Source organism: Heteronotia binoei, chromosome 1 (genome assembly GCF_032191835.1).
Source record: "Heteronotia binoei isolate CCM8104 ecotype False Entrance Well chromosome 1, APGP_CSIRO_Hbin_v1, whole genome shotgun sequence".
NCBI classification, from domain to species: Eukaryota; Metazoa; Chordata; class Lepidosauria; order Squamata; family Gekkonidae; genus Heteronotia; species Heteronotia binoei.
This window is the reverse complement of record NC_083223.1, coordinates 123089728-123117493: the sequence shown is the minus strand read 5'-3', so window position 1 is coordinate 123117493 and position 27766 is coordinate 123089728. Positions and strand designations below refer to the sequence as shown.

Below are 27766 nucleotides of genomic sequence, written 5' to 3'. Positions count from 1 at the left end.
TCATTTGCCTATCTGTAGGTGCTTTAAATAAACCCTTTAAAATTATACCTTAATTCTGATAAACTTTTCAGTCCAAGCCTCCCCCAGTCATTCTGGTTACAGTACTCAATGTCCAGGAAAAGTGGAGAAGAGACCTGTGCCACATGTGCACGGACAGAGAGGAGAGAGAGAGAGTGTGTCTGGCTATTGTGATTAAACAGCTGATCTTCATGGTCTCTGTGCTTTACACTCATGGGATAGAATGCCTGCGCCGATCCCCGAATCGGTACCTAAAAAGCCCGGGATTTTTTCGCGCTCAGCACCAATGGGCATGCGCAGGCGTCCCAGTGCGCATGCTCGCCGGTGCCAGCGTGAGGATCTTGCCAGTTCCTTTCTGACCGCTGCACTGAGAGGATCTCCTTTCGTGTCCCCGGTCGGTAAAGTAATCTTAGGATTGCCTTTCTTGTTGTATACAGCCCGTTTGTTATTTTAGTGTAGTTAGTTAGCTCGCCGCTTCCCACCGCTTCCACCGTGGGAGCACCGCCAGTGGCCTCCTTACGCCTATTCATACCCACCGTACCAGTGGTACCCCCCTCGGGAGTTTGCAGACTGGGACCAGCAATCCGAGGCGTCCCATATGTCGAGGCTTTCCCAGCATTCTAGACGGCGTCCCTCGGCATCGATGTCCGTCCCGTCCGAAAGACACGGCATGGTGGTGGAGGAAGTTCAGCCTAGGTCGGTGTCGATCCGGTCACCCATCAGAGAGTCAACGCCGGTGCTCTCGGACCATTCTTTGAGGAGAGAGTCTTCATCGTCGGACTCCGAGGTCGGTACCGATGATCCGGACAGGGCTTTGGAACCTTCGCCAGTGTCTCATACCGCTGAGGATCTTCCCATTTCACCATCGGAGGATCTGAAGTCGTATGGGGACCTGGTGAAGAGGATGGCACTCTCCCTCTCTCTCCCGGTGACACAACCGCAACCCGTTGTAGACGACACCATATTTGACATCATGCAGCGGGATACGTCTACAGAGGTTGCCCTGCCTGTAACGAAGGTCATCTTACAGGCGGTGAAGGAGCCCTGGGCGAAGCCTGCTTCTACACCGGTGTCATCTAGAAGGTTGGACCACATGTACCGCATCCAAGAGACAAGTGCTGAATTTCTCTTCACGCATCCAAAGCCCAATTCGGTGGTCATATCCTCCTCGTCAAAGGCCTGCAAGACGCAAGACTCCTCTCCACCAGACAAGGAGGGAAAGAAGCTGGACAACGTTGGGAGGAAGTTTTACTCTGCTGGGGCGCTGGGAGTAAAGGTATCTAACTATGCTGCGTGCATGGCTAGATACTAATACTCAGTATGGGAACAACTTACCCCCCTCTTGTCTTCCCTGAGTGAGGAGAAGAGGTCTGCTGCAAAGAAGTTGCAGAAGGAAGACTTTGCTGTAGCCAAGCAACAACTGGCTGCAGCAAAGCATATGGTGGACATCTCAGCAAGAACCATTACTTCTGCTGTCTGCCTCCGCCGCCACTCCTGGCTCAGGTCAATGGCCCTCCAGCAAGACACCAGGGCCTTCGTTGAAGATCTGCCCTTCGAGGGCGAAGGCCTCTTCAACTCGACCACCGACAGTGCTCTCCAGGAAATGGATAAAAGCATAAAAACTTGCCGGAACCTGGGTGTCCCGGCATCTTCTAGAGCTGCGAAACCAAAACAGTGGAACAAACCTTGGTCAAAGAAGCCATATCAAAAGTTCTCCCCGGAACAGCAGTGGAGACCTCGCTCTGCCCAACCTGAGAGCAGGTCCCCATGCAGGGGGAACAATAGAAACTGCTACGCTTCTGCACAGACCACCGGCAAGTCCAAGGGCGCCTTTGACTTTCTGGTAGCATGCATCACCCTCCCCACTTCTTCATCTATCTGCCTCCGCCCATTCCTGCTGGCCTGGGAGTCCATCTCTACGGACAGGTGGGTGCTTTCCATCATCGCGGAAGACTACAAAATAGACTTTGCTCAGATTCCGAACCAATCTGTGGTAATCACTACACCCCCTTCTCCACCTCTGCTGGCAGAGGTGAGCAACCTCCTACAGAAACAAGCCATAGAAAGGGTCCCCGTGGAGGCCAGAACAGGAGGTTTCTACTCTCATTACTTCCTGGTTCCCAAACAGGACGGGGGTCTGGGACCAATCATGGACCTTCAGAATCTGAACAAGTTTATTCTGTACCAGAAGTTCAGAATGTCCACTCTGCAAACAATTCTGCCCCTCATCAACCAAGGGGACTGGATGGCAATGCTGGATCTCAAGGATGCCTACTTCCACGTCAGCATCCATCCTGCGTTCAGACATTTCCTTCGGTTTGCAGTGGGTTCTCAACACTTCCAGTTCAAGGCCCTTCCGTTCGGCCTGTCCACTGCACCTCGCATGTTCACGAAGATAATGAGCATTGTGGCTGCCCACCTCCAGCTGCAAGGGATACTCATTTTCCATACATCGACGATTGGCTCCTTGTGGCGGAGTCGAAGGAGAGTTTGTCAAATCATATTGCCACCACTCTTCGTCTTCTTCACACCTTGGGTCTGCAGGTCAATTTGGAGAAATCACACCTGACTTCATCACGGACAGTTCAGTTCACAGGGGCTTTGCTGGATACGAACCTTCATCGTGCTTTCCTGCCTCAGCAGAAAGTGATGGACATTATCAACCTTGTCGAATTTCTGCAGAGTCGAAAGTGGGGCACGGCACAGCAGCTGCAGCGGATGCTAGGGCTGATGGCGGCGACTACAAGTGTGTTGATCTTTGTGAAGCTGAGGATGAGAGGCCTACAACTTTGGTTTCTTCGTCAGTTTCGACCGTTACGGGACTCACCTCGAAAGAGTTTTGTAATTCTACCTGTGACACTTCAAACACTGCAGTGCTGGAAATCAAAGGACAACATCTGTCAGGGAGCTCCCTTCCACCTACCTGTACCAACAGTGATGATCACAACAGATGCATCTTTATGGGGTTGGGGGGCCCACATGGACGCTTTGTGTGTGGGGGGCCCTTGGCCTTTGAAATTGACTCACTGACATATAAATTACTTGGAACTGCTGGCAGTTCATTTTGCTCTTTGATCCTTCCACCCCATGGTGGCGGGGAAGGTTGTTGCTCTGCTTACGGACAATACCATTGCCCTGTGTTACATCTGACAGTAGAAGCGCCCACTGGGTAACTCTGATCAGACTCAGTTGCAGTTCTAAGGAAGACACTCACACCGACAGCTGGTTCAACAAACTGTATTGGGTTCAGGCAGATATCAGAGTCAAGAAGCAGTCCAATTGTCATACACTTACATCCAATAAAGCCAGGCAGAAGTACAGATACACAGTCCAAGAGATTAGTCAATACACAGTCCAGTCATCAGTTCCAATATCCATCCAACAGTATGCCACGCTATATCCGTCCTTTCCTATCCCACACTGAACAGGTAGCTGGCTATTGCATTTCAAGTCTCCTTAGCCAATCCCATTTCAAATTGGTTAATGGCTCACACCTGATGACACTATAGCACCTGTACTCAAGGATGACACAATCTTTTGGCAGTTCCATTTCACCTTAAAGTAATAGGACACTGACAACATCAACTGACAGGGAGGGACAGTTTCTTGACGGCTCTGTGCACTGGCACTGGAACTGTGGTCGGAGTGCCTGGACCACGAAATCTTCGTGAAGGCTGCGCATCTCTCAGGGGTGCTCAATCTGCAAGCAGACTCCCTCAGCAGGGGTGTGGCTTCCCCACACGAGTGGGAGATACAGTGGCGCTTCCTTCAACCCGTGTTTCAGCTCTGGGGGTATCCTCAGGTGCTCGTCTTTGCCACAGCCGAGAACCGGAAGTGTCCTCTGTTCTGCTCCAGAGGGGGCTCAGATCCAGAGTCGCTGGGAGATGGTCTGCTGTTCCTGTGGGAAGGTCGGTTCCTATATCTGTTCCCACTTCTGCCACTGTTGACAAGGGTGGTCAACAAGATTGCAAGAGAGAAACCATGCTGCATCCTGGTGACTCTGTGGTGGCCTCGGCAGAACTGGTTCCCAATCTTGCTCCAACTGGCGAGGGGGGTCTTCTACCAGTTTCTGGCGGAACCGGATCTTCTGTCATCTCAGGATGGTCATGTATTTAATCACAACGTGCCCCACCTGAAGCTGACAGCGTGGTTCATCGACCCTGTGTGTTCTCCAACAGAGTCCAACATGTTTTCCTGAAGAGCAGGAAGCGCTTCTTATGATAGGAAGTGGCGGAAGCTTCTTCAGTTTTTAGTTGACCCTACAGTTTCGCCCCAGAGGGTGGGACTGCTGGTTATTTTTGAGTTTTTGTTATCTCTGGTGGATGCTGGCCTTGTTTTTTCCTCCATTAAGGTTTATCTGGCGGCAATATCTGCATTTCATGAACCAGTGGAGGGGCATTCAGTTTTCGCACACCCTCATTATAAGAGATTTTTGAAGGGTTTGCTTAGGCTTCATCCTCCTCCGCCGAAGCAGCCTGTCACTAATAACACCGGTCGAGATGCAGGACAGGAACCTGGAAGTGACCGACAGGCTGCTTCAGCGTGCCGCTGCGCCGGCCCCCTGGGCCCCACAATGATGGGACCGATGCCACAGGGACGGGCTCGAAACACTCTATAACCCCTCAAAAGAACAGCAGTCTAGCTCGCTTCCCCCGAGCCCTGCCGCCATAAGCCTCAAGGGGCTCATTTTGCGGCATCTCCCGGCGGGAGGGTGGCACCCGCACGGGACACATATCAAATGAAAGAGGGGGCGCAGGGCTATCAGAAACAGCCGGCGGAGGGAGTCGGGAGACCACTCCACTGGGGGATCCACACCCCGAAAGTGATGAAGGTGGCGCAGATAGAGCCAACAGAGCCAACAGGACAAAATAAATAGGCTGCATTATGCAGCACAGTTGAGAAAGTGCCTTATCCCATATACTGATGAAGTAAATACAGGATCTGAGAACAAAATTGCACTAGAAGACACAAACACAAAGCTCCCTTACACTGAATCAGTGCTTGGGTCCACCAAAGTCAGTATTGTCACATAAGAGAAGCCCTGTTGGATCAGGCCAGTGGCCCATCCAGTCCAACACTCTGCGTCACATAAGAACATAAGAGAAGCCCTGTTGGATCAGGCCAGTGGCCCATCCAGTCCAACACTCTGCGTCACATAACAACATAAGAGAAGCCCTGTTGGATCAGGCCAGTGGCCCATCCAGTCCAACACTCTGCGTCACATAACAACATAAGAGAAGCCCTGTTGGATCAGGCCAGTGGCCCATCCAGTCCAACACTCTGCGTCACATAACAACATAAGAGAAGCCCTGTTGGATCAGGCCAGTGGCCCATCCAGTCCAACACTCTGCGTCACATAACAACATAAGAGAAGCCCTGTGGGATCAGGCCAGTGGCCCATCCAGTCCAACACTCTGGGTCACATAAGAACATAAGAGAAGCCCTGTTGGATCAGGCCAGTGGCCCATCCAGTCCAACACTCTGCGTCACATAACAACATTAGAGAAGCCCTGTTGGATCAGGCCAGTGGCCCATCCAGTCCAACACTCTGGGTCACATAAGAACATAAGAGAAGCCCTGTTGGATCAGGCCAGTGGCCCATCCAGTCCAACACTCTGCGTCACATAAGAACATAAGGAGGGAGGGAGGGAAGGAAGGAAGGGAGGGAAGGGAGGAAGGGAGGAAGGAAGGAGGGAAGGAGGGAAGGAAGGAAGAAAGGAGGGAGGGAAGGAAGGAAGAAAGGAGGGAGGGAAGGAAGGAAGGCCACCCCCTCCCGCCAGCCCCCCCCCCACTTTCGGCCCCCTTACCTGCGGCGAGTCCGGCGGCGGCGGCGGAGAGGCCTTCCCGACGCCCTCCTGGGCGGAGGAGCATGGGGGGGTGGTAGAGGCCCGGGAAGCGTCGGAAAGGCCCGCGGGGGTCGCTGGAGGGCCTCCAGCGACCCCCGCGGGCCTTTCCGACGCCCTCCCGGGCGAAGGACAGCGGGGGGTGGGGGTGTAGAGGCCCGGGGAGCGCCGGAAAGGCCCGCGGGGGTCGCTGGAGGGCCTCCAGCGACCCCCGCGGGCCTTTCCGACGCCCTCCCGGGCGAAGGACAGCGGGGGGTGGGGGTGTAGAGGCCCGGGGAGCGCCGGAAAGGCCCGCGGGGGTCGCTGGAGGCCCTCCAGCGACCCCCGCGGGCCTTTCCGACGCCCTCCCGGGCGGAGGACAGCGGGGGGTGGGGGTGTAGAGGCCCGGGGAGCGCCGGAAAGGCCCGCGGGGGTCGCTGGAGGGCCTCCAGCGACCCCCGCGGGCCTTTCCGATGCCCTCCCGGGCGAAGGACAGCGGGGGGTGGGGGTGTAGAGGCCCGGGGAGCGCCGGAAAGGCCCGCGGGGGTCGCTGGAGGGCCTCCAGCGACCCCCGCGGGCCTTTCCGACGCCCTCCCGGGCGAAGGACAGCGGGGGGTGGGGGTGTAGAGGCCCGGGGAGCGCCGGAAAGGCCCGCGGGAGTCGCTGGAGGGCCTCCAGCGACCCCCGCGGGCCTTTCCGACGCCCTCCCGGGCGAAGGACAGCGGGGGGTGGGGGTGTAGAGGCCCGGGGAGCGCCGGAAAGGCCCGCGGGGGTCGCTGGAGGCCCTCCAGCGACCCCCGCGGGCCTTTCCGACGCCCTCCCGGGCGGAGGACAGCGGGGGGTGGGGGTGTAGAGGCCCGGGGAGCGCCGGAAAGGCCCGCGGGGGTCGCTGGAGGGCCTCCAGCGACCCCCGCGGGCCTTTCCGACGCCCTCCCGGGCGAAGGACAGCGGGGGGTGGGGGTGTAGAGGCCCGGGGAGCGCCGGAAAGGCCCGCGGGGGTCGCTGGAGGGCCTCCAGCGACCCCCGCGGGCCTTTCCGACGCCCTCCCGGGCGAAGGACAGCGGGGGGGGGTGTAGAGGCCCGGGGAGCGCCGGAAAGGCCCGCGGGGGTCGCTGGAGGGCCTCCAGCGACCCCCGCGGGCCTTTCCGACGCCCTCCCGGGCGAAGGACAGCGGGGGGGGTGGGGGTGTAGAGGCCCGGGGAGCGTCGGAAAGGCCCGCGGGGGTCGCTGGAGGCCCTCCAGCGACCCCCGCGGGCCTTTCCGACGCCCTCCCGGGCGAAGGACAGCGGGGGGGGTGGGGGTGTAGAGGCCCGGGGAGCGTCGGAAAGGCCCGCGGGGGTCGCTGGAGGCCCTCCAGCGACCCCCGCGGGCCTTTCCGACGCCCTCCCGGGCAAAGGACAGCGGGGGGGTGGGGGTGTAGAGGCCCGGGGAGCGCCGGAAAGGCCCGCGGGGGTCGCTGGAGGCCCTCCAGCGACCCCCGCGGGCCTTTCCGACACCCTCCCGGGCGAAGGACAGCGGGGGGTGGGGGTGTAGAGGCCCGGGGAGCGCCGGAAAGGCCCGCGGGGGTCGCTGGAGGGCCTCCAGCGACCCCCGCGGGCCTTTCCGACGCCCTCCCGGGTGAAGGACAGCGGGGGGGGGGTGTAGAGGCCCGGGGAGCGCCGGAAAGGCCCGCGGGGGTCGCTGGAGGGCCTCCAGCGACCCCCGCGGGCCTTTCCGACGCCCTCCCGGGCGAAGGACAGCGGGGGGGGTGGGGGTGTAGAGGCCCGGGGAGCGTCGGAAAGGCCCGCGGGGGTCGCTGGAGGCCCTCCAGCGACCCCCGCGGGCCTTTCCGACGCCCTCCCGGGCGAAGGACAGCGGGGGGGTGGGGGTGTAGAGGCCCGGGGAGCGTCGGAAAGGCCCGCGGGGGTCGCTGGAGGCCCTCCAGCGACCCCCGCGGGCCTTTCCGACGCCCTCCCGGGCAAAGGACAGCGGGGGGTGGGGGTGTAGAGGCCCGGGGAGCGCCGGAAAGGCCCGCGGGGGTCGCTGGAGGCCCTCCAGCGACCCCCGCGGGCCTTTCCGACACCCTCCCGGGCGAAGGACAGCGGGGGGTGGGGGTGTAGAGGCCCGGGGAGCGTCGGAAAGGCCCGCGGGGGTCGCTGGAGGCCCTCCAGCGACCCCCGCGGGCCTTTCCGACGCCCTCCCGGGCGGAGGACAGCGGGGGGTGGGGGTGTAGAGGCCCGGGGAGCGCCGGAAAGGCCCGCGGGGGTCGCTGGAGGGCCTCCAGCGACCCCCGCGGGCCTTTCCGACGCCCTCCCGGGCGAAGGACAGCGGGGGGGTGGGGGTGTAGAGGCCCGGGGAGCGCCGGAAAGGCCCGCGGGGGTCGCTGGAGGCCCTCCAGCGACCCCCGCGGGCCTTTCCGACGCCCTCCCGGGCGAAGGACAGCGGGGGGTGGGGGTGTAGAGGCCCGGGGAGCGTCGGAAAGGCCCGCGGGGGTCGCTGGAGGCCCTCCAGCGACCCCCGCGGGCCTTTCCGACGCCCTCCCGGGCGGAGGACAGCGGGGGGTGGGGGTGTAGAGGCCCGGGGAGCGCCGGAAAGGCCCGCGGGGGTCGCTGGAGGGCCTCCAGCGACCACCGCGGGCCTTTCCGACGCCCTCCCGGGCCTCCGCCGCCACCGCCGGGCCCCGTGCGCGGGCGGGGAAGGCAGCGAGGGAGGGAGGGAGCGTCCCTGCGCGTGCGCAGGGCGATCTGCACACGCGCAGGGTCGCTCCCTCCCTCACTCGCTGCCTTCCCCGCCCGCGCGCGCAGCCCCCGGCTCTCTGGCTGGCTAAACCGGGACCTCTAATGGTCCCGGTATACCCAGCCCGGGAGCCGGGAATTGGGGGCCAGATTCGGGAAAGTCCCGGGAGACCGGGACGGTCTGGCCACCCTACCTGCAGTTAAAGTTGGAAACTGCCCTGGGTTGAATCTGCTAGGATGAAATGCTATGATCCCCACCAACCAAGCTGGAAACACTTTCTAGCCATCTCTGCTGAAAAAGTAGACCCAATGGGATTTGTAGTCTTTGAAGTATGGGAGACCTCCACTCCAGCAGCACATTGACTTATTATGGTGAATCTGTGCATCATTTTAAAGATGCAAAGTACTTTACAACTCCTGTCTCTTCCTCATAATCCCCCAGCCATTCCCTCCCCCCAAGTCAGATTGTCTTTCTCCAGAATCTTGATGGATTGTTCACATTTTTGGGACTATACAAAGTACCGATATTCAGTAGAAACGCTAGCAATAGTGGGATATACCTTACTTTTCTTAATTTGAAGTTTTGAATTCATTAGAAACCAAGTAAAATAGCAATGCCAGTCTGTCGTTCTCATGATGTATGTGTCTGAGTGCTTCAACCATTTTATGACCATTTTATAGAAGGAACATAGAAGAGGAGGCACAAAGGAATAAGTTACAAAAACAACTTAGATGTTGTTGGGTAAATGAAGCCTGTTCTTGTAGAAATATTGTGTTCTACCACATCAACTCAAAAACTGTAGCAGTGCAACCCTGATAACACTTTCCTAGGAATAAACCTAGTTAAGTAGACCTTCACAGAATTCTGAGTAAACCTGTTTAGGATTGCTCCCCACATTTCCAGCAGAAACAGTTCTGAATTAGGGACATGTTTCCCATGATTATACTGTGATTGCAATAAACCCTTTGATTCCTTGTCTTGTCCCATTGACCAAAGGAATTGCTGAAACATTGATATGCATGCTAAATGATCAGATTAAAGATGCAATTCTAAGAAAACTTTCCAGGGAGTAAGCTTCTGAATAGACTTGGATAGGATTGCTCTCTAAATATCCAAATAGGCTATTTTACATCTGAATGATAATTCTGTTTATACATATTTCTAAAAAGTTCTCAAATTATGCTGAATTTCACTGGACACCAGTCTAGTTAATAAAATGCCTCCTCATTTGGAAATAAGATTTCACATATTTGTCGGTGTATGTTGCAGAAATTTTGAAATTCTGAATGCAGTTCTTTGATTCAAAGATGTACACAGTTACAGTACATAGAAACAAAAATAAGCTTTCTGGTTTACTCTTACTTTACACATTTTTAAAAAAATTCTGGTAACTGTTTTATAGATGAGATTTTGAAAGTGGTGCATAGCCACACATTACCAATTCTCTCCCCAGCTTTCTAATATACTATCCTTACGAAGCACTTCACGGCATAGAAGAGAAATTGCTTCAGATATTAAAAAGGCACAGAGCTGGCAGTAATCTAGAAAGGAGGAAGATGAGTCCAAAGCGTTAAGATTCCTGTACAATTGCTAAAGTTATAGGTAGAGAATTGTTGGGGAAATTCTCACACTTCGGTTGGAAAAAGCAGTATTTGCTTGAGGGAACAACAACAGAATTAACTTTTAAAAAATCATTTCTTTCCCAACAGTGTTTATGAATTTATATGCTTGCATTCTTATTATTCAATCAAACAATGACATGGAGTGGAGTACTTAAAAGTGATGTAGTTTTTAAAATATTTTTAAATAGTTACAAAAGACTGGATAAATAAATTAGCAGATTTTTCTGGGCTAAATGTCTTTTGGGAAATAGTGTAACATCTTCTCTATAGACAGTTTATGGCTTCATATGTTTAATAGCAACAATCTGTTGTTAGAACCTGTACATGTTTGCCAATTAGAAGTTTATTTCTAAAAATAACCATAGTATTCAGTTAATACAACATATGACTTTCACTGACATGTAGATCTGTTACCACAAGGGCAAAGGAGACGTGTAATAGAAGAGGTTTTGAACACGATGCAGTTCTGCATTACCACTTCTCTCCTTCAGTTTCCTAATATAACCTCATCACAACATAGAAGGGAAATAGCTTCAAATATCAAAATGACACAAAGCTGGCAATAATCTGGGAACAAGAAAGAAGGAACTGTCATTCATTCTGTTTTCCCTGGCTGCCACACTCCATTTCTCCTTCAGACAAGACAGACTTTAGGTGCTGTTAGATAAATGGAGAGCCAGTGTAGTATAGTGGTTAGTGGATAACCCTTGCTTTACCTCCAGAAAATCGTAGACTGAATTAGCCCCAAAACACACACACATAGTGATGGTAATAGCAGTGATTGTAGTCTGTTTGTGGCAGGCAAACCCATCAGGAAACAAATCTAGGAGTTTCAGAATTGGCCACCAGCTTCAGGAAGATTATGCCATCTTTTAAAACAGGGGTGTCAAATGTGCAAAGAAGGCCCCTGGAGGGCTCCTAGCAGGCCCATGAGCAATTCACTGTCATCTGCTTCCTTCTCTCTCTCTCTTGCTTCTTTCTGCTTCACAGCTTGCTTTGCCAGGATTGCGCAATCGCACAGAAGCTGCAGAGTAAAGCCCCTGTTTTCTCTATTGCCTGACCAGCTCATAAAGTAACTTATGTACAAAAGCTTGCAATGCCCAGCCATTTCATGTTTTCCTCTGAGTCTTAGGCTCAATGCATTGACCATAAGTTTTCTGTAATGAATGTCAATAAATCCCAAGTAGGTTTGCAATTTACAGACACACACCTGAACAGCATACTCAAAATAGCTACAGCACAGATATTGTCTCCAGATTTTGATGGAGTAACTCAGAGCAAAGGGTGTCAGTTATCAGAAACTGTTAAATAAACAAAGTATTGCAAGTGTGCTAATCTGTTAAGCATATTTTAATTTAATTTTTTAAAATCTAATTGTGATTGTCTGTCCTTTATAAAGTTTATATCTCTGCTTCCTGGCATTACATTTTATGACACAAATGCCCCTCCCAACAAGGTCTCATTTATGTCAGATCTGGCCATCATAACAATTGAGTTCAACACCCTTGTAAAAAGATTCCAGAGGAGATCTGGGAAATTACAGGCCAGTCAGTCTAAAGTTGATACTGGGGAAGTTTGGTGGAATCCATCATTAAAGATAGGATTAGTAGGCACATTGATGAACAAAAGGTGTTGAGGGAGAATCAGCATGGATTCTGCAAAAGAAGATCTTGTCTTACTAACCCATTAGAAGGGGTGAACAAACATGTGGACAAAGGTGACCCAATAGGTGTTGTTTACTTAGACTTCCAGAAAACTTTGGATAAAGTTGCTCATGAAAGGCTTCTCAGTAAACTCAGTAGTCATTGGTTGAGGACAAGTCCTCTTGTGGATTAAAAATTGGTTAATTAACAAGAAACAGAGAGTGAGTTTAAATGGACAGTTTTCACAGTGGAAGATGGTAAGCAATGCGGTATCACAAGGCTCGGTACTAGGTCTGATGCTTTTTAACTTGTTCATTAATGATTTGAAGTTGGGAATAAGCAGTGAAGTGACTAGGTTTGTGGATAACACTAAGTTGTTCAGGGTGGTGAGAACCTGGGAGGATTGTGAGGCACTCCAGAAGATCTGTCAAGGCTGGGTGAGTGGGTGTCAATATGGACAAGTGCAAAGTAAAGCACATTGGAACCAAAAATCCTAAATATAAGTACATACTGATGGTGTCCAAACTGGCGGAGAATGATCAGGAAAGAGATTTTGGAGTTGTGGTAGATAACTCACTGAAAATGTCAACTCAGTGTGCAACAGCAATAAAAAAGCTGTTCAAATGCTGTTGCTAGGAAAATGCTATGCTAGGGATTATTAGAAAGGGGATTGAAAAGTATCATGATGCCCCTGTATAAATCGATGGTGCAGCCTCATTTGGAATACTGTGAACAGCTCTGGTCACTGCAACTCCCAAAAGATATTTTAGCACCAGAAAAAGTGCAGAAAGGGGCAACTAAAATAATGAAGGGAATAGAACTCTTTCCCTATGAAGAAGAGGTTAGGGCTTTTTAGCTTGGAGAAATGATGACTGAAGGATGACATGATAGAGGCTTACAAAATTTTGCATGGGACAGAGAAAGTAGAGAAAGTCAATTTCTCCCTTTCTCACAATACAAGAACTTGTGGGCACTCAATGAAATTAATGAGCAGTAGGTTTAGAACAGATAAAAGGAAGTACTTCTTCACCCCCAAAGTAATTAACATGCAGAATTCACTGCCACAGGAAGTGGTGGGGGCTTCAAGCATAGACAGCGTCAAGAGGGAATTTAAAAAAACATATGAAACATCTATTAGCCACAAGGTATAGTTGGAACACTATATCTGGGGCAGTGATGCTTTGTATTCTTGGTGCTTGGGGGACCACAGTGGGAGAGCTTCTGGAGTTCTGGCCCTGCTTGTGGATTTTCTCATGGCACCTGATTTTGGCCACTGTGTGACAGAGTGTTGGACTGGATGGCCCATTGGACTAATCCAACATGGCCTCTCATGTCCTGTATTCTTAACCAGAAATCATAGTTACACAAAAAGGTCACTGTGACTTTTAAAACTACCTCTTCCCTTTTGTAGGTAGCCATACATTTCAGCCTTTTGTATCCTTAGCCTTCTGTATAAACACTGTTATCTTTCTACCACCATAATCTAGTATACAGCATACACTGTACTGTCTTAATTTAACAAAGGCTGGCTTTGAAACATAGAAATCTGCTGAGGTTTTGCAACTTCTCAGTTTCGTATAATGTTTTTAAAAAGATAACCATGTAACATGATGAGCTCAGGAGATGAGAGATACTGATGAGAAAACAATGAAAATTGTTATCTGCCATAATCCTGTACCTCTGAATTTAATGATTAAGTGATTGAGTTTGTCATTGTACTCTATTCAGAATACTGCAATTAAAATCTGCTATTGTCTAGGGAATTCAATTCCTGGTCTCAACAAAAAGGACTTTCTGTTTTAGAAGTAACCAGAGAGCACATTTCAATTTGTTTTCCCTTGCCATTGCTTGCCTACTTTGTAGAAGTCTTAAAACTGGTTAGGTTACAGAAAGCTTGGTTCTGACTTTGCATGGATTTGACACCTTTAGAAAGCAAAAAGAAACATCTGTTTCCAGGTTATACCCAATTCTCCCTCTAAGGTGTGGAGTCTTGTGAGCAAAAATTCTACTATATGAGCTACTGGCATTAAAGTTGTGAGCTCCTGCATACATTAGTTTGCTCTGGGGCCATTTTTCCTGAGCTAGGACGAAAATATGTGAGGCTATGAAGGCTAAAAATCTGTGAACTAGTTCATGCTAGCTCAGCTTAGAGGGAACACTGGTTGCACCTCTAGTCAGTCATTCTGTACAGAACATTCCTGAAAATATTGAAACTGGAAGCATTTTTTTCTGCAGAAGAAATAGTTGAACATGTATGTTTAACAATTGCATAACAGTATAAATCAGATACTTCCAGGGCTTTTTTTTTGAGCAAGAACGCACAGGAATGCAGTTCCAGCTGGCTTGCCATTGGAGGCATGGCTTAATATGTAAATAAGTTCCTGTTGGGCTTTCTCTAAAAGCCCTGTGTGAATCAGTGGTGATGTCAGGGGATGTGGCCTAATATGCAAATAAGTTCCTGCTGAGTTTTTTTCTACAAAAAAGCCCTGGATACTTCTCTTTGACAAAACAGGGAATGGTGCCTATCAGACCATGAATCTTTAAATGGCAGATCTTTCCTTGTACAGATATAAGAATTTCTTCCCTCTTTGTTAAAAGATTTGATAGAATATGCAAAGAGGAAATGAAGACTTGCTTCCTAGTACTTGTATGTGAAAGGGAGCAGCAATCCTACAGTGAACCTTTTTCTATTTTTTTTCTTCTAAACACATTCCTCACATAACATGGGAGCAAACACATGTTTATACATTGACAGCCATGTATAGTAAATCTTAGCTTTCTTTGTATCTATCTTCATGATGCATTTTTTCCTAATGGTACTTCCAGTTGGATAGCCATGTCAGTCAATAGCAGAAAAATGACAGGAATCTAGTGGAACCTTAGAGAATTTATTCCAGCATAGTTTTCGTGAGCTGTTAGTCTCTAAGTTGCCCCTGGACGCCTGTTTTGTTTTATTTTCAGATATACTATCTCATTTATAATAAACCACCTAAAAACATCAAGCAGGAAGTAATATATTTTCATATAAGGAGTTACATTTGCTTTTCTGTGCCTCTGGAATGGTTTCTTCTCTACCCAAATTTTCACAGAGTTTACAAATAATCATATATGCACCATATTCTTGTGCTGGAGAAATAGGACTCAGAACGATAGGTGGGATACTACTGTGTTTTCTTTCCTGCAAAATGGTTTCCTACAAGTGCTACTGAGCATACTTAAGTATTGATAAATTAAAATAGTCATGGTTCTGGCAACTATTTTTTTTTTTTTTAATTACTGGTTCCAGGATACTATGTCATGGGGAGAAAAATCAATACTTGTAGAAGTACAAAGAAAGGCTACCTAAAGTAGTCTGAATTGCTACACTGGTTCTTCATATTAAACCTGTTAGTATCATAGTAATCTATAGTGTAACAACAAAATTAAATTTATTGGAAATATAATCCCCTCCCTGCCATTTTGGCTGATTTTCTGGAAAGGTAACAGTAGCATTTGGACTAGATGGATTAATGTGTTCACCCACATGAAGATTTCATTATTCTGGGGGGGAGGGGGGGCGGAGTGTCACCGACGATCATGGCAGACGGCCTTATTTCCTTACCGTTCCAGCGCCGGATCATTCTTACAGCCCTAAACTATGCAAAAAGCTGGTGGAACAACTTCGCCTTCCCCCAAGAAGACAGAACGACTGGCTAAAGCCTCTCCCTGGGGAGAAAATCCTCACAGAGTAACGACTGCAGCACAAGTGATTAAAAAAAAATGGCAGCTTCCCCTGACGACAGGGAAGGAAGTGCAGCCTACAACGAGGCCTCTATGGAGGAATTCTTTCAAGCCACCTTACAAACGTCTCTTCAGGCCATGTAGATGTCTCTGTTAGATAAACTTTCTGCACAAATGGCTGGGTTATTGAAACCCATTAATGATCAGCTACAGGACTTTACTAAATCTCTCTCACACACTGCACAGACTGCAGACACGGCCTTGAACTTTGGCATGGCTTTACAGGATGAAAACCTTCAGCAAAATGATCGTATTCTTCAGCTTGAGGCCATGGTAAGACAAAATAACTTTAAACTGCGTGGTTTTGCAGAGGGGGTGGAAGCTTCTAATGATCTAATTGATTTCCTGACACCCTGGCTGTCCCAAGAATTAAACCTTACTGATGACTCTCCATTAATTCTTCATAAAGCTTATCACATTGGGAATGCTAAGTCTCCTAACAGAAGGCTCCCCAGAGATTTTCTAATTACAATATCTGATCCACGATTCAAATCTTTGCTTCTGAACACAGCCAGAGAAAAAGGATACTTAAAATACCAGGACTGTAAAATTACCATTTATCCAGATCTTCCTCAGGATGTATTGTCTCTCAGGAAAACACTGAAGCCAATCACCACCAAACCGCAGCAGGCTAACATAAAATACAGATGGACAATGCTGTACAAATTACAAGTGTGACACCTTAGCAAACAATATGTAGCCATATCTGGCCTCTGAATTGCTATGTTAAAGGCCCTACGCTTGGAAGTCCCTGCAGACTTACTGAAGAAAACAGCTAAGAGGAAGCTCTCACTTACCTCAGAGAAGTAATGCAAGATTCCCATCCTGGAAAAGACCTGAAACCTATGAACTGAACATTTACTGCTGACTTTCTAATTGAATATGTGGAAGCTGTCAGAACTGATTTCAATGAAGAATACCTGATACCTGATTTATGATTGTAAAGGGGGGGGGGGCTAGGGGAGGGGGGTACGTTCTTCTTTCCTTGCCTTCTTTGCTGTGTTAATAGTGTTATAACTGCTGTTTTATTTTGTTGGTTAGAGTAGGTATAAGTATGGAACTTAAGTGAAGCTTAGTATAAGAATTTACCAGTTAAGATTTCAATAACAGGAATTAAATAGATATTTTTGAAGTTAAATTTAGTAGTATAGACTTAGAGTTTTACATTGGGTATTGGGTGATCTTAATACTTACAGGATACGATAGCACATTTCTAGAATTTTGTGACTAGATTCTTAGCATATTTAGAGTGTTTAACTTGCAAAATGAATTATTTAAAAGTTATGACTTATAATGTACGTGGCTTACACAACAAAATCAAACAAAAACGTGTACTCTCTCAGATTTTAAAAGATAAGCCTGACATTTTGTTCCTAAAGGAGACACATCTGAAATCTAAAGATCACACAGTCTTGAAATCCCCCTGGTTTGCTATTCAACTCCTTGCCCCTGGGAACTCAAAATCGAGGAGAGTAGCCATTTTACTTGCCAAGCACATCTGCTTTGAACTACAATACACCATCTCTGATCCTCAAGGTAGATTCCTTTTTGTAAAGGTCAGTTGGAAGGCTTTCCCCTAACACTAGCAACCTTATATGCTCCAAATATGAATCAGTTAGAATTTCTAAACCAGTCATTATTTCAGCTACAAGCCTTCCAAACTGATAACGTTATACTAGGAGGGGACTTTAATCTGATAGCCAATAAGGCTTTAGACAGAACACATAGGCAGCCCAACCCTCAAAACTTAGGTAACACAGATAAAGGTTTAACTTCCCTTCTTGAAAGCTATGGTCTATATGATGTATGGTGTCATTCCCACCAAAATGAGAGAGATTATACATATTACTCAGCAAGACATAACATTTATACACAAATTGATTACATAATTCTATCCCAATTCTTAATGAAATTTTTATCAGACATACAAATTGGCATTAATATTTGGTCAGACCATACACCAATCCTTTGTACATTAAAACCATTTAGACAAATACAAACAGAAAGGCACTGGAAATTTGAGAAAAAAATTTTATTGGATGACACCATGAAACAACAAATTGCCCAAGGCATACAAAACTATTTTAAAGAGAATAACACAGATGATATCTCATTGAATACATTATGGGATGAATCTAAAGCAGTTGTTAGAGGCTTGGTATCTTCTATGGCAATACACCTGAAAAAAAAGAAAAGATACAATTAATATTGGAAACACACAAAAAATAAAGCATTTGGAACTACTCCATAAACAAACTGGTAACTCACATATTTATAGGAAATTAGAGGCAGAACGGAAACTCATACAGGATAAGGAAACTGAAACAATTCAGAGACAGCTGATATATATTAAAAACAGGCACTGGGAAAAATCCCCAAAATCAATCAAATACCTAGCATGGAAGGTTAAACAGAAGCGCCAAGCCTCTCACATATACGAACTTGTGGACAAGGAAGGATCCAAACAAGTAGAAACTCAAAAAATTGCCAAAATTATAGCTGATTTCTACACAAAGATATATTCCACCACAAAACCTGAGACACCTAAAATAAATGCTTTCTTAAGTAAGCAAGGGTTGCTGCCTAAGCTAACTCCTACCCATGTTTACTTGCTGGAAAAAAATATTACAACAACTGAAGTCATTGAATCTATTCAATAGCTGAAACAAAATACTGCACCCGGTAGGGATGGCTTCCCTCTCGAGTAGTATAAAATTTTTAAAGCAGAGCTAGTTGGTCCCCTAACAACTCTATGCAACAATATTCTAGAGTCAGGGTCCATGCCAAAAACTTGGTCAGAAGCCAATATAATTATAATTCCAAAACTGAATAAAGATCATCAAGACCCGGCTTCATACCACCCAATTTCGCTCCTTAATGTGGACAACATTTTCACAACAATTTTGGCAAACAGATTAAAAGTTATATTAGCTGATTACATTAAGCCTGACCAAACTGGCTTTATTTACAAAAGAAACATTGCTGATAACATACATCACATTTTAAAAATTATTTTGCATTGTAAAGCTAATCAACATGAAGCCTTACTATTATTACTAGATGCCACAAAGGCTTTTGATAGTGTTGAAATCCACTATTTGAAAATGGTTTTACATGGTATGGGTTTTGGCACTAAGTTTAACAATGAAATCCACGCTTTATTTATTTTATGATTTATATCCCGCCCTTCCCAACAAGTGGCTCAGGGCGGCTTTATATGAGGAGCCCTCAGCTAAGCTATTAATAAACGGCTATTTTACTGAATCAGTCTCACTGCAGAGGTACGAGACAAGGATGTCCCCTATCCCCGCTCCTCTTTGCAATAGCCATAGAACCTTTGGCTGAGACAATTCGTACAAACCCTCTAATTAAAGGAATAGACATAGGTGTTACTACTTCTAAAATATCCTTATGTGCTGATGATATTGTCTTATGTCTCTCCAAACCCTCTGATTCTTTGCTAGAACTACAATCGATATTACATAATTTTAGCCTAGTCTCTGACTGTCTTTTAGTCAAACAAAATTAGATATATATCCAATTAATATGTCAAACTTTAATATCCAAAATATTAAATAATTTCCCCCTTACAATTGGGTTTTAAAAAATTGGAAGTATTTAGGGGTGACTATACCTGTAAACCTGTTGCAGTTATTTTCTGCCAATTTCAGCACCTTGCAGACAGAAATTAGAAATTTAATTAAAAACTGGAATGCTATGTCTCTATTTTGGACGGATAGACTAGATCTTATCAGACACTTTATCCTCCCCAAATTTCTTTACTTTTTTTGGACCATCCCAATTGAGATCCCCAGGAAATACCTATACCTTTGGCAAAAAGAACTTTTATAATTTTTATGGGCAAAAAAAAGACCACGCACTAGCCAAAAGACTCTACAGATCAATACAGTATGGAGTACAGTATCAATACTGTACTATGAGTCATCCAATTTAGCCTCCTTATTTAGAGCTTTAGCTTCTCCCACCTTAGCTTGGGTACAAATAGAAACACATGATATTCGGCCTCTAAATTTATTTGACTATATATGGAACCTTCCTGCTAACAAGTTGAAACCAAAAGCTTCTCTTTCAAAAAGCCACTTATATACTGCCATTAAAATATGGAACAAATATAGAAATAGAATCACCCCTTTTCTGTCCATTCAATCCTCATACTTGAACCAAGAATGGTCACCCACACATACTGCAAATGTTCTGACATCTTGCTATAAAGCTGGACTTGCACGAATTATAGACTTCTTCAGCAAAGGAAAGCTTTTAGAAAAGAACAAATTAGAACAAAAAACTGGTCTTAAGTTATTTTGGCTACATTCTTTTCAAATCAGAAGTTTTTTCTCCATACCACTAATACAGAATGCCCTAGCCAGACCGCAGACATTTTGAAAATATATTACATACACTAGCTACTGAAGATTCTAAACTCATATCTAGATTGCGTAGTTTTGCTCAACTTAGACCATACCCCATCCTTAAAATATCAAAGAATATGGCAAACTGATTGTAACACAAATTTTTCTGACAACAACTGGAAAGAAATATGGTTTTCCCCATCTTATACCTCTAAAATTTCCATCATTAGGGTACAGTCCTATAAACTGTTAATGCATTGGTACTTACCTCCAAAAATACTTCACCAAATGCACAATAACGTAAGTTCAAACTGTATAAAACAGTGTGAGGAAATAGGCAACTATTTTCATTGCTGGTGGTCATGTAAGCACATACAGAACTTCTGGGAAAACATCATTCAAGATATAGCACTTATTACAAGTACAAACTTACCTTTAAAACCTGAAGTCTTCCTTCTTGGCAAATGGACTGACCCTGGAAAAAATAAGACAAATTCAGAAAGAGTACATATATTAATATCTGCTGCACACATCATCCTGGCGGAGCACTGGATTGATAAAAATCCCCCATCTATCCTAGCTTGGCAACAAAGACTGTGGGAATATTTCATAATGTCTCAGATTTCTGTTCAGACTCAAACCCCTTTGACAGAAAATTATGAAACATTTTTTATTGCTGTATGGTACCCGGTGATAACTTACTTATCTGAACAAAACATTTTGCCACGTTGAATGCTATATAGAAAGATGTTATATTTTTAGTCCTATTAAGTGTAAACTCTTTTACTTTAGCTATTCTGGAAAGGTTAAAACAAAAAATAATATAGATAATAATAATAATGGAAATACCCATTGTGCTTTAATTTTAATTATTGATATCAATAATGCTTCTTTTTTCCCCTTGATTTGTTTTTATTTCTGAAAGGAATATTAATTATAACTGTAACAAAAATTGTAGCTATTTCTGCTATGATTATTAGCTTTGAATATTGTAACCAAACTTTAAAATTAAAATAAAGTTTATACTGTTGAAAAAAAGAGAGAGAGAGCTCTCACAGAAGCTGCGCTTTCAAGGAAGACTGTGGGTAGCATGCTCTCCCAATACATGAGGCTGGCAGGTTCCTTGTGCACATAGTCAAAATGTCTGGAAAGTACGTATGTGTATGTGTGTTTCTCTCTCTGTTTCTGTGTGAATAGGTATCTATATCTGCATGTGTCAATGTGTATAATATATATGTATAATAAGTGCATAATATGGCCCAACTGATAGTTCATTATCTGAGGCTAAATATATATTTTAGCTGATCCTGGCCTGCAATAGTATATCACATGTCACTTACAAGATCTTATGATTTCTGCTATCTATATTCAGTTTGCTGGAGGGATCTCTAATCTCATGGGGAACATCAGCTGTTCTCTATAATAAAATGCTGTTATACTAAAAAAAAAAAAGATTTCATTTTTCCCTTATGCTCCAGCGTCTGTTTATGCTTTAGCCATATTTCACTGAATATCAATTAGGGAAGTAGACAGAATAGGAAGCTTCTACGGAAATGATAGGATTCTGGCCAGTTTTAATGCTATGGGAGTTGGTTGGAAAACGCACAGAAATATCATTTCATCTTTACTCGGTTTTTTCATCACCACACTTCACATTTCATTTGCAGATTTTTAAAATTTTTGATGTCTTCTAGGTATTATTAGGAAAATGTTATAATAACTTTTGTCCCCTCCATGCAGAGAGGTTAGTTCAGTAGTCTGTGCCAAAGCTGCTTAGCAGATGGTGCTTGAGTAGTGAGCAACATCCATCCTCTGGTTTAAAGCATATTATGGAAGTCTACCAGATTGGAGAATAAAACTGCAGCCCTCCCTCATCAATCTTCCCATCTAAAGGGAACAGCAGACAGCCATCTGTCAATCCAGTCTATATTTTTCAAGAAGGTCTTTGTCCATTTATTTTGACAGTTTTTGTCTCCTGAAAACAAAAATTAAGTTTGTTCGTATATTTTATATTATCTATGTTTTCATATCTATGTTGCCATGTATATAGTAAATGCTTTTACCTCTTACGTTGTATAAAAGCATAGTTTATGGTAGTATAATGGTTTCAAAGTCTTTTTCATCAAAGCATGTGAATTTATAATGGCTGCAAATAGAATGGCTTATTTTAGAGATTACAGAGGGTTAAAATCTAAGGGCAAGCTTGGAGTGTGTCAGATGTAACATTCCAACCAGAAACCTCACTTGATTTAACTCCAAGCCACAGTTAGAAATGATGCTTTGAAACTGGTCTGTGATCCTGGTTTGGAGGGCACAGGCATGAACACTGGAATTGTTTGCATATGGTTTGACATTATATCTGAACCATCCCTGGATGTGTAATGTACTGTCGTATGAGAAGCTCTTACAAATAACTGAAGTATGCAAGACTCAAAAACAATTCCTTACTAGCAGTTGCTTCGCCCCCAAGCTTCTACTTTCCCTGGCTCAAGCAATCAATTCCCCATCAGTTGTTGTGTGGGCGCATTTTGACCCATGCCTCTCTCCAGTTTCCCTCACAGCTTCGGGATCTCTAAAAAACAAGATGAGGTAGAAGAATGACAGCACCAGCTGTTTGCCTGGAGGTTGAGAACTGGATTCAATTTCCAAAGAATGGGTGTTGGGGGGGACTCTGCTTCCTGCATGGCAACAGGGAGAGGCTGTCAAGCCCAGAGACATAAGAAAGTCTGTGTTTATTGCCAAATGGTTACAATATGCCTCCATGGGATAATCGTAGCATTTTGCCTTTTTCTGTTTCAGTCAAAAGGTTTTAGATTTTTTACTTAAGAAGTAACAGGACATCAGGAACCATCTGTGGTTGCCATAGCACACCTGTGTGCCACTATGGCGATTGCTGGTGCAGATATTTTAAGGTTTTATCTGTTTAATTATTTAATTGCTTATACCTAAAATTGTTTAATTTTATGCTTGATAAACTGTTGGAAGCCGCCCTGAGCCACTCGTGGGAAGGGCGGGATATAAGTCCCGAATAAATAAATAAAAAAATAAAATAAATATAGTAATGAGAGTTAGTGATAACTTTTTGTCCTGTTTCCTCCACCACCCACAGAATGTGACAAACTCCGGAGAGATGGCTACCGAAGTTCTCAGTACTATTCTCAGGGTCCAACCTTTTCCTCCTCTTCCAGTCCGATCTGTGGAAATTACCAAGATGAAGAAGATGAACAAAAGGTAAGGTAGAGACACCGTGAGAAACAGTGTTATATATTAGATAGATAGTACAAAATCAAATCTTATACATACATACACACAAAGTGTGTGCACAATATGCTTTATTCAGAGACTATGCCCTTACTCTTAGAGGTGTTCTATTTGAAAATGTTTACTTTGGTTCTTCTATAGTGGTTCAGTTTACACAGCAAACTAGAGTGCAAATATCCTGGCTGTATGACAGATGAAAGCTCTGATTTTGAAACAGGTTAGGTTAGTTTTTGCTTTTATGAACAAGCAGACAACACTGCTATTATCGCTTTGTAAATATGGTAGTTCTGTAGAAAATACAGTGAGCAGAATTCACATATTATATTTCAAGTATGCATTTCGTGAAAGCTGTTGTCATAGATAAACGGCAAACTTAGTCTTTCGTAGTCTGTTCTCACACATACAAGAGAGCATTACAACAAAATTCTGTACAGAATTTTATACTCTTTTAGACCATTGTTTAGAATTGTAGCGTTAATGTAATTATGTTGTCTGTTGCTTGCTGTTAGTTGGTTTATTTCATATTGTTGTGATCTCCTGTAAATAAAGCCTTCTCTTGGTAATACTGGCCCCTTATGGAACTATTGTGTTCTGTTTTGTATTCTTAGTATATAGTAATTTGTAGTTGTTTTTAACTATTTGTCACATCATGGGCTTGGAAACCCATAGTTCAGATTTCACTTCAGCTGTGAACTGGTTACTGGTATATATAAGCCACTAATAAGCCTTATTAACCCCTCCCCCTCAAGGTGATGTTGACTATTGTACTGATGATCAAACTCATGTATGTGGAGGACTTTGACTACTTGAGAAAAGCACCATATTAAAAGCTATTATTTCTTACCTTTTACCTCATTTTATCATAGGTTGAAGGCTGAGTAGCAGTACATGGAAAACAATAGGCATAACACAGAGGATTCAATTAATTAAGCCAGCTTGTCCTCAGCCATGGTTAAACACATATTGCAGTCAGTGTTCCCTCTAAGCTAAGTTAGTGTGAACTAGCTCACAGATTTTTAGTCTCCAGCTCACACATTTTTGCATTAGCTCAGGAAAGATGGCCCCAGAGTACACTAGCTCACCACTTTAATGCCAGTAGCTCACCACTTTAATGCTAGTAGCTCAAAAAGTAGAATTTTTGCTCACAAGACTGCAGTTTAGAGGGAACATTGATTGCGACATGCTTGCAGCCCCATTCTTCTTCAAGTGTCTCTGTGCAAACATAGTATAATTTACTTTCAAGTAAACATATTTGGAATTGAGTGAGTTTGAAATTCAGATATTTTTATCTTAGATGGTTTATGGATTAGGTTGCTTACCATAATAACAGGAACAATTTATTACTTGATAAATTATATTTGGGGAAGATTACAGACTAAGGGTAATTTCAAGTCTAATATAGTTTAATAACTAAGCACAATAATCACTGACTACATTTCTATGAAATGTATCCTGTAGCATTGTATAATCATCATTGCTCCAAAAATAGTTTACTGAAAAAGAAAAAAGATGAATAGTTATGTGTTATGTGTAGTCTGCGAACTTTTAAATAATACTTTAGAACCATTCATCATTTCAATGTATTGCAAATTTAAAACCCTGTGTGCTTTTAGGATTCTAACTGAAAGGTTTTAGTGAGCTTATAAATACATGGTTTTAATTATTCTTTCTGTCCAGATGAATGATCTTTAATAATAGTTTTGGTTAAAGTCCAAAACACATAATGTCTAATTAGGAACAGCCTTTTCTCCATTTACTTGCAAAATGATATTATTCTTAATTGCAATTTCTGTCCATTAAATATAACATACCTTATTTGGTTATTTTTCCAATCTAGTATCTTCAAATTTTCAATATGTTGAGGCAGAGGCCCCCAACCTTTTTTATCCCAGGACCGGCCCCAGGGCTGGCCAGCCCACTGCGGCCCCAGAGCCAGCTGGTCTCCCCGCAGCGCCTCCTCCCGCAGCCTCACCACCCGCCCCTGCGCAGCCTCACCGCCTCCTGTTTTTACCACTTTAAGGTGAAGCACCTTCCAGACCAACCTCCCCCCACCGCCGATCAACTGATCCAATCCGCAGGGGAACCTATGGCAGCACAGCTGTTTCAGCGGTCGCTCACAGCTGCTGCCGCAGTTTTCCCCGTTGATTTGATCAGCTGATTAGCAGGGGGCGGGGGAGGCTGGCCTGGAAAGTACTTCATGGCACCTTCCCCGGCCTTAAAGTGGCATAAACGGGGGACGGCGAGGCTGCGCAGGGGGACGATGAGGCTGTACGGGGGGGGCAGTTGCGCAGCCCACTTAGAAACAGGCTATGTACCGGTCCAGGGCCCGGGGTTTGGGGACCCCTGCGTTAGGGCATAAGAAGGTGAGGGGTATGTGTAAAAATTGTTGTATTATTATATTCATCTGTTTTTTCTCATTAGCTCAAATGGGAGGAATCCTCTTTCCAACTGCAGGATAGATTATTCATATCACATCCTGGCATCCCACCTACTCTTCGTTCAGTTGGCTTAAGAATGAGGCTGTTATCTGGACAGTGGAGATTCTTCTGGGATTTACTCTAGCCTGATGTGCAGGCTATAGCATGTATCAGGGAATCCTGTCATATAGTTCCCTCCCTTGGGATGATGTTACTGCCTGTATATTGGCAGAGAGTGGGGAAATATATATTGTACATTCCTGCTATTTCTGCGGAACATAACACAATGGCTTTCAGTTTCAAGGTATATCTCAGCTCCTCTTGTGGCACATTAATTACTTTTTGGCACCTAGTGATCTATCCACAACCATGAATTTTTCTCTGTATGCTGCAGTTTTTCATTGAAGATAAAGCATCTCAAAGGCCAGACACTTCTTGAAACTTTGCTTTATTATTCATTTAATAGCAGTTAAGCATCCAACAAGGACATACCATGGACATATTTCATGTTATAAAAATATATAATGCTGAAATAAGAGAGAAAAACAAAATAGGAAACAGGAATAAGGCAATATAAGTCAGACATCTAACCAGCCAACCCCTTCCCCTTTCAGACATTTTTATGCTCTCACTTTTTACCCAGGGGTCAGATATAGAGGCATGGAGTAATTCTAGCCATAGTTGGATTGCAGATTTTGGCTGGCAGGCAATTGTGGTCACCATAGCTTTCTACATCAGGACCTGGGACAGTGCACTGTAGAAGCTGTAGGCAAAACCAAGGCTAGGCCCTAGGTTAGTGAGCAGGACAACTTGTATGCTTGGTTAGGGCTTGCCTGAAGGACTCAGGGAGGTGTGTATTCTAAGCCCCTTTCCCTGGCAAAAATCAACCTCTGTTAAAGGACCAGATCTTAGTTTATGAATTGTGCCTTCCAACCAAGGTATTTTGTCTCCTATTGCCTCACATGACAACAAGTAAAAGTGTGTGTGATTTCTGTAGCTGAAGGAGTTTTCAGGGAGAAAGTGTGTATGGTGGCAAGGAAAACACTTTCATGTACATCTTCTGTTGGGATTCTTCATCTTAATTCAAGGATACCTTAATGACTGCTTCTTTAGATGGTTCAAGAAGTGGGTCTGTATTAGTAAGCATCCTTGATGGTTCAAGATTCTTCTTCTCATGTCTAGGCCCTCGGCTGTGACATTCCCATTGTCACTTGTTTCTGGCAATGAACAAATCCATATAATATTAAAAGTGCTTCATAATAAAGCCATCACTGTGTTTGTCATTGTGGTTCACACATTGTTTCCCCCACAAACTCAAAAGGAAATCAAAGGCTTGGAGAAAGGAGAAGGTACATTGTGTATAACCCTTTTGCAGTGTATGAAATGACTCTAACACAGGATAATACTTTTAAAATAGTGTTATTTCATTTACTCACTTGTTTATGTCTCTCCATTGTGAGCCTGTTTCATTTTTGACTGGTGTTCTTCCAAACAACCCATCCAAACCCCAAGATATATCCTTTTAACTGAACTATGATATTCCAGATGTACTCCGCTTTCTCATATAATACATCTACACTACATAGAAATGCTTCCCAGCTTTCCGAATCTTTTTGTATCATGTAAATGTTTGATGTGGTTGTTGTGTTATTGTATATGGGTGTTTTTCATTCTTTTTTCTTTGTCATTCATTCTCTTTCTTTTTTTCTCTCACTCAACAGTCTAGTCTGTTAGACTGCCTTCCTCAGTCTTGCCTTAGCATCTGCTGTTGTTTGATTCCATGGAAGATCAAGGTACCTAGCCAAAAAGTAGGCGCATCCAGCTGTAATGCCTGCAGCTTGATGTTCTGGTCCCATTAGAATATCCTCAAGTCTTGTGCTCTTACTCATTATTTGTCATCTTCCTTTTATTAAAAAAAAGTCTTGCAATAATATTTACTTTCCATATTCTTTTCATTTTAACTTTTTTTTTCAGCAACCCCAAACCCTCAGTTTGTTTACATGATTGTTTTTGTAACCCTCCATATTTGTTAACATCAGCTGTTTCCCCAAACTGACTTTAAGAATGATTACTAAATTTATAATAAACTTTGGATAATTGTATCTGTCACAATAATTA

General features: G+C 44.9%; 1 protein-coding gene across 1 annotated transcript in view; it reads left to right on the top strand.

Annotated features, from left to right (window-relative positions):
• NHSL1 (NHS like 1) overlaps positions 1 to 27766 on the top strand; it is a 286939-nt gene that overhangs the window by 223353 nt on the left and 35820 nt on the right. Inside the window, exon 3 of the mRNA XM_060240165.1 lies at positions 23080 to 23201. Coding sequence (XP_060096148.1) covers positions 23080 to 23201 — 122 coding nt within the window. The remainder of the gene's footprint in view (positions 1 to 23079; positions 23202 to 27766) is intronic.